General features: G+C 44.0%; 1 protein-coding gene across 2 annotated transcripts in view; it reads right to left on the bottom strand.

Moving 5' to 3' along the window:
* Nucleotides 1-1881: 1881 nt before the first annotated feature.
* Nucleotides 1882-11241, bottom strand: part of CFH (complement factor H) — an 83704-nt gene continuing 74344 nt past the window's right edge. For both annotated transcript variants that reach the window (XM_038758332.1, XM_038758331.1), the window contains 2 exons: nucleotides 9265-9465; nucleotides 1882-2422 (listed from right to left, as the gene is read on the bottom strand). In XM_038758332.1, the coding sequence (XP_038614260.1) occupies nucleotides 2418-2422; nucleotides 9265-9465 (206 nt within the window). In that variant the 3' untranslated portion in view covers nucleotides 1882-2417. The remainder of the gene's footprint in view (nucleotides 2423-9264; nucleotides 9466-11241) is intronic.

The raw sequence follows: 11241 nt of genomic DNA, 5'->3' as shown, positions 1-11241 counted from the left end.
AGTGGTCCCCTTTTCCCAGATCTGTCCATGGGGCCACACCCAGGGAACCGGTATCTGATTGAGCCTGTGAGATCCTGTGGCTGCTGGCCACCCCGCTCGGCCGGCCTAAACTCTGAGCACCAGGTAGGGGGGTGTATTGGTGGATGGAAGCTCCCACTCCCGCCACCTGCAAGTCGTTCCACCCAGACTCTCCTTGCCCTCACCTGCTTCCAGCCTCAAGGTTGCTCCAGGGAGTATTAGGTTTAAGTCTTTGCAGCAGCCAGGGGGATTAGGCTAAAATCTTCACAGCTGTCACTGGAGACTGGGGCCCAGACCTCCCACTACAGCCTTCCTACTGCCCTCAGAAATAGAATCTCCACAGAGATTGCTTTTCTTGATTGACGTGATCTTGGTAGGACTGCCAATACCCCTCTCTTCAGCCCTACCTCCATCCCACCTCCCCAAATTCATCATACAATAGCTGAGTGACTATCTGGTAGGCGCCCATTCTAGTCATACATCCCACCCACTGTGAGAACACTACACCCTCACACCCAGTGAGTACAGATGTCAGGAAGTATTGGTGTTCCAGCACCTTCCCTTAGCTCTTGGTGTTTGGGTGGCTGACGCCAAGGTTGGGGTTGTGTGAAGTCAATGGGTATAAACTTTGGGGTACCCAAATAATGTTTGGGCGGGGATGTAAGAAGGGATGGGAGGATGATGGAGGCAGTTGAGGTGGCAAATGGAGCACAAAGCCAGATGATAGGACTGGAACTATTACTAAACAACAGCAGAGAACAATCAAACTGTAGGAAGAAACAGATGGTCCCATCATGTCCAGAAAGGGAGTCAAATCCATGTTCACAAAAGAATAAAGCGGCCACTGAGAAGCCACAGAGAAGCAGCATGGCTCAGTGGAAAGAGCATGGGCTTTGGAGTCAGAGGTCATGGGTTCAAATCCCAGCTCTGCCAATTGTCAGCTGTGTGACTTTGGGCAAGTCACTTAACTTCTCTGTGCCTCAGTTCCCTCATCTGTAAAATGGGGATGAAGACTTTGAGCGCCCAGTGGGACAACCTGATCACTTTGTATCCTCCCCAGCGCTTAAAACAGTGCTTTGCACATAGTAAGCACTTAACAAATGCTATTATTATTATTATTAACAAAGGGAGTGTGGAATCATGGAGCAACAATTGTGGAGTGAGAAAAAGATTCCCCCACCTCCACAGATGATCAGATAGGGGTTTGCCCAAGAGATGACTTGACCATTGGCCCTTTCAAGGACTATGCAGACTCTTGACCAGTGAACACCCCAGAATATGCAGTGTTACCCCAGTAATGCCCTAGGCTACCCCAAAGTGATGACAGAGCCAAGAGAACCCACATTTGGGGTTGAAACCTGAAGGGGCATGGGAGGATTTGGGGGGATAGTGAGGTCTCTCTTGACCCATAAGGGGAGCTTTCTAACCCTATTGGGTCCAGGGGAATCACTGACTAGGGATGTCAATGGACCATGGTGGTGCCCCAATACTCCTGTCTCCAATCAACGACACCCAATCACACTTCAAACCCAATGACTTATCACCTCATCCTCTGGGTACCTTCACTGGGATGCTTGGATGGGGAGGGTTCTCTTTTGTGGAGTCTGTTAAACTGTTGATGAAGGGTGGTCGTCTCCAATATTAGGCAAAAAGGGGAAGGCAGTGCCATAATGCCATCTGGAATTTTCTATAATGTGATGGAGCTGACAGGAATGTGGATTTTAGTAGTTTGACTCAAGCTTGAATAAAGGATCCCTCAGTAGAAGTCAGTACTGCAAACTGAACAAACTGCAACATTTAATGCCAATTAGATTTTAAGGCCTTGCAAAATGGTTTCCAGTTAGAGAAGTGTCAGACAAATTGTTGGGTACTGCAAAGTGAAGCCGTTTTATTACGATATTTTACCAAGTGTGACAGAAGCACTGGATTATTTCAGTAGCTTTTGAAACATCTGTTCCCTAGGCCCTTATGTACAACTGAAGCAGTGGTTGAGAGAGTATGATTTTTTAATAACCCAGGGGTCTGCAGGTCACATCCCCATGATAGAGTAAAGACTGAACAAGAATTCATTCTGAACTTCAGGTAAAGGGTAAAGGTATTAATTTTGGTTTTAGTGAATCTAAATTCATTGGTATCTATTCCATTTTAATTTTATATACCTTAGCTTTAGCAGTACTAATATAGCTATGAACATAATCAATGTCTACCGTAGGCAGAGCATTGTATTGGCACATGCATGGCAAATAAAAAAAAAATGAATGAATGAGGAAATAGGTATGTAAATCCTAGCTAGCCGAAAATGCTACAGAATACTGAGTTTTCAGATTTATCTTCAAATGTTGCCACAAAATCCACTAAAGTTTGATGCTGGGGTTTTAGTCCTCATTTCTTCCCAGGTATTAATCTAAAGAAATGATAGAACCAAAGGAAATGTTATCAATAGATGTAACATTTGCGAAACTGGATGAATTTAACAGTGAAAAGACCTGTAAATGTTCAAGATACCATAACACAAACAATTGATAAAAGGTGAGCATGACATATTTCCTAGTTAGGGAAGTAGACTCAATAAATCTAGAGGCTGATTGAAAGCACTGATTCAGTTGTTTCCACCGAGCGCTTACTGTGAGCAAAGCACTGCACTAAGCACCTTCAATCAACCAATCCATCAACCAATGATATCTATGGCGTTCTCACTGTGGGCAGTACTGAGTGATTCAGAGAGAAGAAAATGACAGAGTTGGTAGACATATTCCCTGCCCACAACAAGTTTACAGTCTGGAGGAGGAGACAGACATTAAAATAAACTAGGGATAGGTACCCAGTGCTGAAGGGCTAAGAGTAGGGTGAATATCAAATGTTTTAAGAGTAAGGATCTAAGTGCATAGGTGATGCAGGAGGGAGAGGGAGCAGGGGAAATGAGAGCTTAGTCAGGGAAGACCTTTTGGAGGAGATGTAGTTTCAATAAGGCTTTGAAGGTGGGGAGATTGCTGGTATATCATGGGTGTCATATATTATGTTGCCAACTTGTACTTCCCAAGCGTTTAGTACAGTGCTGTGCACACAGTAAGCACTCAATAAATACAATTGATGATGATGATGTGGAGAGGCAGCATGGCGTCGTGCATAGAGCACCGGTCTGAGAGTAAAGAAGCAGTGTGGCTCAGTGGAAAGAGCATGGGCTTTGGAGTCAGAGGTCATGGATTCAAATCCTGCCTCTGCCAATTGTCAGCTGTGTGACTTCGGGCAAGTCGCTTTACTTCTCCGTGCCTCAGTTACCTCATCTGTAAAATGGGGATTAAGACCGTGAGCCCCCCGTGGGTCAACCTGATCACCTTGTTACCTCCCTAGCACTTAGAAAAGTGCTTTGCACATAGTAAGTGCTTAATAAATGCCATCATTATTATTATCATTATTATTTTCATCCCAGCTCTGTCAATTGTCTGCTGTGTGGCCTTGGAGAAATCACTTGACTTCTCTGTGCCTCAGTGACCTCATCTGTGAAATGGAGACTAAAACTGTGAGGCTTATGAGGGACAGGGACTGTATCCAACCAGATTTGCTTGTATCCATCCCACTGCTTAGAACAATGCGGGGCACATAGTAAACACTAAGAAATATCATAATCATTATTATAAAGGGGGAGGGATGGCCAACTCAGAGGGAGGAGTTAGGCAAGGAGCCAGCTGTGTGATAGATTTGACTGAGGTACAGTGCTTTGGTTGGTACTGGGGAGTGGAATATGTGGACTAGATTGTAGTGGGAAATGAGTGAGGAAAGGTAGGAGTTGGGGGGGGTGGCTGATTGAGAGATTTCAAGCCTACAGTAATGAGTTTCTGTTTGATACGGAGGTAGATGGGCAACCATAGGAGGTTTTTGAGGAGTGGAGAAATATCGGCTGATTTTTTTTAGGGAAATGATCCAGGTAGCAGAGTGAGGTACGGACTTGCGTGGGAGAGACAGGAGGAAGGGAGGAAAGCAAGAAGGCTGATGCAGTGGTAAAGGCAGAAGAGGATGAGTGATTGGATCAACTTGGCAGCAGTTTGGATGGAGAGGAAAGGAGGGATTTCAGCAATGCTGTGAAGGTAGAACAGGCAAATTTGGTGACAGACCTGTATATATGTATATATGTTTGTACATATTTTTTTTACTCTATTTTTTATTTATTTATTTTATTTGTACATATCTATTCTATTTATTTTATTTTGTTAGTATGTTTGGTTTTGTTCTCTGTCTCCCCCTTTTAGACTGTGAGCCCACTGTTGGGTAGGGACTGTCTCTATATGTTGCCAATTTGTACTTCCCAAGCGCTTAGTACAGTGCTCTGCACATAGTAAGTGCTCAATAAATACGATTGATGATGATGATGATGATATATGGGTTGAATGAGAGAGATGAGTTCAGGATAATGTTAATGTTACAGCCTTGTGAGACAGGGAGGTTTCAGGTGGTGTCTACAGTGATGGAAAATTCACAGGGAGGACAGTGTTTAGGTGGGAAGATGAGGAGTTCTGTTTAGAAAATATTAAGTTTGATGTATTGGCATGACATCCAGTAAGAACTATTTTGAAGGCAGGAAGAAATACAAGTTGGCAGAGTAGGAGAGAGATCAGTTGGAGATGTAGATTTGGGAATCATCTGCACAGTTATGGTAGTTGAAGCCATGGGAGCAAATCTGTTCTGTAATTGAGGGGGTATAGATAAAGAGAATAGAAGTGGACCCAGAACTGAAACTTAAGGGACTCCCACAATTAGAGGGTAGGAGGCAGAGGAGGAGCCGATGAAAGAGATGAAGAATGAGTATCCAGAGAGATAATCAGAGAACAAGAAAAGGAAAGTGTCAGTGATGCCAAGGTGAGATAATTTTACCAGGAGGATGGGGTGGTTGACAGGGCAGAGACAACTGGGAGGTAGAGAAGGATTAGGATGGAATAGGGATTGTTGGATTTGGCAATAAGGAGACCACTGTGATCTTTGAGAGACAGATTCAGTGGAGAGAAGGGGGCAGAAGCCAGATAAAACGGGGTAATCGGGTAATCTGATCCAATCTTTGGATTGAGAGTAAAGGAAATGGAGGCAGAGGATGTAGACAACTTGCTCAAGGAGTTTTGAAAGGAATGGTAGGAGGGAGACGTTGCAAAAACTGGAGAGAGTCGTGGGATCAAGGGAGGGCTTTTTTCTCACAGGGGATGCATGAACATGTTTGAAAGCAGTGAGGAAGAAGTGACTGGAAAGTGAATAGTTGAAGAGGAATGTCCATGAGGGAAGAAAGGAGGGAGCCAAGCGTTTTGATAAAATGTGAAGGATTGGGGACAGTAGCAGAGTTAGAGAGGGTAGATTTTGTGAGGAGGTTTGAGATCTCTTCTTGAGATACTGCTGGGAAAGATAGGAGAGTCAAGGTGGGGCAGGAGGAAGGAGGGATTCGAGCAACACTGGAAATTTTAGGGAGATGATGCCTGATGTTTTTAATTTTATCAAAAAACTACACGTCCAGATCATTAGGAGCAAAGCATGGGGGAGTCAGAGGGACAGGGTGTTTAAGGAGGGAGTTAAGTATCTGATACAACTGAATGATTGATTGATTGAGGGCAATGAGCATGAGAGTCAATAAGGATGGAGAAATACTGTTGCTGGGCAGAGGAGAGGGGAGAGATAAGGCAGGCGAGGATTACATGGTGATGGACAAAGTCGACCTGATATCTGGATTTCCTCCAGCAGTTTTCCACAGCTTATGCACAAGAGTAAAGAAAGCATGCATGGAGGCTTAGTACAGTGCTCTGCACAAAATAAATTATCAGTCAATAGCATTGATTGATCGATTGATTAGTTCTCTCCTGGATCTCCACTTACCCCTTTGATAGATCCTTTTCAGTCTCTTCCCCATTCTTGCTCCTCCTCCAATTCTCTAATGTTGGACATCCATCGAAACTCTGATCTGAATTCTCTTGTCTCCCTAAATTATACTTACTCCTTTGGGAGTCCATCTGCTCCAGTAGCCTCAATTACCACCTTTCTGGGAATGACTCTCAAACCTAGTATGCTATCCCCTGCCCCTGTTCCCACTAGACCGATGAATGAAACCACCAGTAACACCTGTCATCTTTCCAACTTGAAACCCAGGGGGCCCGCTCCCAAAATGCCCTGTACACTCAAGGCTGCGATGGATTTCCATCACCCCCTCTTTTTTCGGCCAGGAAGGGAGGTGAGGAGGAAGGCGGCCACAGTGACTCACCCTCTGATCCTTTTGTATCTGACCAACAGGATCTGCCATACCGGAGGGAGGCTGTTCCCTTCCCATCAAGAATCCCATTGTCCCCTCCGCCTAGAGCCAAGAGGATGAGGAGCAGCAGCAGCATGAGGCCTTCCCACCTGCTGTAACTGTTGGTCTCTGAGCCACAAGGAAACTCTGCTCCTCCAGCCACAAAATCCTTTCTCTCTGGCTGTATAGATCACGGTCTTTCTTTAATTCACTTTGGCATTCTTTTTGGTTCATCCTGTTGCCAGCCCACTTTCTCCTCCCTTATTCTTAGATTCCGAACCCCCTGAGGACCAGGTTCGTGCCTAATTTTCACCTGTGGATTTTTTCTCAGCCCTTGGTAAGCTCTGCACAAGGTAAACGCTTACCATTACTATTGCCACTGCTGTCCCCATCCTCAAAATCCTTCCGAATGACGTGTCCTCCGTGAGGGCTTCTCCGATTGATTTCTAATTTACCCACCTTTAACATTCAACTGCCGTTACAACACTTAGGCATCACTCAAATACCCTCGTAGGAGTTACGTAAAAATCCTCATTCTTTAATTCTTCCTCCTATTTATAATTTATTTTACCATTGTCCATCCCCCTGCTTGATAGTAACCTCCTTAAGAACAGGGATCTGACATAATTGTATAACACATTCTTAAGAATTTGATTCATTGTTCTGCAGATGGTAGGCACTCAGTAAAACTACAGATTGTATGAAATACTTTCTCTACCCCACGTCAATATCTTCTCTTTTACCCAAGTACACATATATCAATCAATGGTATTTACTGAGCACTTACCATGTGCAGAGCACTGTACTAAGTGTTGGGAGAGTACAATACAACAGAACTAGCAGACACATTCCCTGCCAATAACAAGCCAACAGTCTAGAGGGCTCAGATGATAACATGACCAGATTTATATGAACTCAAAGTGGACCCTGCCGTTGGGTTAGGTCCAAGGTCCAAAATAAGGAAAGGAAAACTGACAATTAATCTTCCCACCTTCAAAGCCTTATTGAAGGCACATCTTCTCCAACAGGCCTACCAAGGCTAAGCCCCACTTTTCCTCACCTCCCACTCCTTTCTGCACTGCTCTGGCTAGCTCCTTATGCTCTCCTCTGACCCTGAGTCCCACAGTACTTAAGCATATATCTGTAATTTTATTTAATTGTCTTGATGTCTCCTCTGCCTCTAGACTATAAGCTTGTGGTGGGCAGGGAATGTGACTGCTTATTGTTGTACTCTACTTTCCCCAAGCACTAAGTTCTGTGCTCTGCACACAGGAGGAGTTCAGTAGTTCCCAAGCACTTAGTACAGTGCTCTGCACACAGTAAGTGCTCAATAAATACGATTGAACGAATGAATGAATAAATGGGATTGAATGAATGAATGAATGAATACGAGTTGACCCAGGGCTGTTTCTTCATCTGTAAAATGGAGATTCAATACTGATTCTTCCTCCTTCTTAGACTGTGAGCCCCATGATGGGTCAGGGAGTGTGTCTGACCTCATTGACTTGTGCCTACCCCAGTGAGGAGTACAGTACTTAACACTTAGTAAGCACTTAAATATCACAAGTATTACTATTATTTCTGTTATTACTATTATTGTTGTAGTTATTATTAAATAACTACAACATTTATAAGTACTAATAAAGCCTTACTGAAGGCATATTTCCTCTAGGAAGCCTTCCTTGACTAAGCCCCCTTTTCCTCTTCTCCCACTCCCTCCTGCATCAACATGACTTGCTCCCTTTATTCATCCCCCTTCCCAGACCTACAGGACCTATGTAAATATCTGTAATTTGTTTATTTATATTAATGTCTGTCTCCCTCCGACTCTAGACTGTAAGCTCATTGTGGGCAGGGAATGTGTCTGTTTATCATTGTACTGTACTCTTCCAAGTGCTTAAGTGTAAGAGTAAGAGAATCATCATGGCTTAGTGGATAGAGATGGTCCTGGGAGTCAGAAGGTCATGGGTTCTAATTCTGGCTCTGCCACATGTCTGCTGTGACCTTGGGCAAGTCACTTCAATTCTCTGGGCCTCAGTTACCTCATCTGTAAAATGGGGATTAAGAACGTGAGCCCTATGTGGGACAGGGGCTGTGTCCACCCTAACTTGTATCTAACCCAGCACTTAGAACAGTGCTTGCCACATAGTAAGCACTTGACAAGTACCATAGTTATAATCATTAGTATTATTATTACAGTGCTCCACACATAATGAGTGCTCAATAAATATGATTGAGTGAATAAATGAAGGAATATTATGGAATTATTATTATTACCATCATCATTGTTATTATTGTTGTACCAGCCCTATCCCAGGGGGTTGAGGTCCCAATAGGGGTGGGAGAGAATCCTGTGAGGGAATGTGTGGCACAGAAAGGGCTGGGCTAGATGGGAAAGGTCATGGTAAAAAAAAAAATTAAAGCCAAACGGAGCAAGTTTAGATAATGGAGTGTAGGGTGACACAGGGAACCTGAGGAACATGAGGGAATGACCCGCTGTGGGGGAAAGAAGGGGAGGGAGTTACATGAGACAAAGTCTGGTGAGACTGGGGGAACCCCTGGGGTAGAGATGTTAACATATGGTGTGGATCGCAGGGTGAGGGGAAATAATGGGATGGAAGAAGACATTGTAATAATGATAACTGTGGCATTTTTAAGTGCCAAGGACTGTACTAAGTACCGGGGTAGAAATAAGGTGATCATGTCCCCATATGGGGCTGACAGTGTAAGTAGGAGGGACAACAGATATTGAATCCCCATTTGGCAGATGCCTCAGATGAAACTGAGACGCAGAAAAGTTAAGTGACTTATACTTTCTTAAACACTTTGTACAGTACTCTACACACTATAAGCGCTCAATAAATACCATTGATTGACTGAGTTCAAGCTACAATTTTGTTGTGTTTGGGACTACCTGAACTTCTAGCATAGAGAAGCAGTGAAATTTCTTTTTCTAATTACACTGTTCACTGAAGAAGGAAACTTACATTGTTTAACACAGTTGGGATAGGTTAATTTTCCTTGTATACATTGCGCTCTAAAAGGAGGTGATCCTTGAGCTTTCGTATATCCGTTTTTGCAGGCAAATTCAATAATATCTCCAGTTTCAGAGTACAATTTTTTGTGGTTTTCCCATCTCAACTTTATATTGTTTCTCATCATATCTTCTTGAGATGCCGTACACGCGTCTGTCGGGATAGAATGACAATGGTCGTCTATGATCAATGATCAGCAAAGTCAAGGGATTTATCTAACTGGAATTGTGACAAATTTTTCAGGGTTAAATACGGTAGTTACAGGCTGAAGATTAGCTTGGAGTCTATTTGGATAAAAGCTTAGACCTTCCCAGCCTCCCATCCATCCCCTCCGAGTCTACCACTTACCTCACCTTAACCTTCCTCACTTCTACTGTCTCCCTGATCCTTCCCTCCCCTCACTGTGCCCAGCCCACTCCCCAACTCAAAGATCATCTTTAGGTCTAATCCATTTTCCCAGTAAAACGGTTGCCTTGGGAACAAAGGTGATAGTTGGTCACCACTTCTCCCTCATTCTGAACATATTTGTCCAGCCAAGTAATCATTTGTTGCCAAATTGTGGGGTTAGATTTAGTTTCTCCATCCATCTCTGCAAGTGTCCAAACCCAGACTGACTGAAGACACAAAACCTGTCAAGCAGGAGGGTCAGCAGCTTTATTTTGTCTGTTAAGGGAGGGCAAGATCAGATTTTCTGTTCAGGAGACAAAGCAGATTCCCATTTTACAAAGCATTAAGAAGGAATTGAGGACGTGGACCCCTACAAATTTTGAACAGCTTTCATACTTATTGTAGAAATAAGGGACAATTTTGTTTTAGGAAAAAATACATTTCTCACAATTGGGGTGATTTTGATACTTGCTTCATTATTGTTATTATCATTATTGTTACCATAACATTTGTTAAACTCTTACTATATGTCAGGGATGGAGATAATTACTCTCTTCCCTTTCAAAGCCTTATTGAAGGCACATCTCCTTCAAGAGGTCTTCCCTAAGCCCCCATTTCCTCTTCTCCCACCCACTTCTGCATCACCCTGACTTGCTCCCTTTGTTCTTCTTCTCCCATCCCAGCCCCACAGTACTTATGTATCAGTAATTGATTTATTCATTTATTTCTCTGCCCCCTCTAGACTGTAAGTTCACTGTGGCAGGGAATGTGTCTGTTTATTTTTGTATTGTACTCTCCCAAGCACTTAGTACAGTGCTCTGCACACAGTAAGTGGTCAATAAATACGATTGAATGAATGACTGAATGAATGACTCTTCTAAACTCTGAGAAGGACGCAAGTTAATCAGGCTGGATTAACTGTCCCCACGTGAAACTCAAAGTCTATGTAGGAGGGAGAGCAGGCACTGAATGCCCATTTGACAGATGAGGAAACTGAGGCATAGAGAAGTAACTTGCCCAAAGCCACATGGCAGGGATTAGAACCTCTGACTCCTCCCGGCCAGTTATGAAGGTGCCCTGCTGCACAGCATAGTGTGGAATGTCAATCTGACTGTAGGGAAAAGGAAGATCCCCATCACCCCTCCCCTTCATCCCACTCTACCCCTCCTACCTCCCCACCCCAATGCCTCCTTCACTTTGGGAAGGGGAAGCCACAGGACAAGAGTAGAGAGGAAAGGGGGAAGAGATGCACATCAGAAAACATCACTTGCTCATGGCAGAGGTCCTTCTACCTCCTCTTCTCATTCATTCATTCAATCGTATTTATTGAGCGCTTACTGTGTGCAGAGCACTGTACTAAGCGCTTGGGAAGTCCAAGTTGGCAACATATAGAGACGGTCTCTACCTAACAGTGGGCTCACAGTCTAGAAGGGGCTCACAGTCTCCTCTCACCTCTCGCCCCTCCCTCCCCCCGACTCAGAGAAGTTAAGTGACTTGTCCCAGGTCACCAAGCAGGCAAGGAGGAGAACTAGGATTAGAACC

The sequence above is a fragment of the Tachyglossus aculeatus genome, chromosome 16, assembly GCF_015852505.1.
Source record: "Tachyglossus aculeatus isolate mTacAcu1 chromosome 16, mTacAcu1.pri, whole genome shotgun sequence".
Classification (NCBI taxonomy): domain Eukaryota; kingdom Metazoa; phylum Chordata; class Mammalia; order Monotremata; family Tachyglossidae; genus Tachyglossus; species Tachyglossus aculeatus.
The sequence above is the reverse complement of the archived record's forward strand: the minus strand, read 5'-3'. Positions and strand labels throughout refer to the sequence as shown.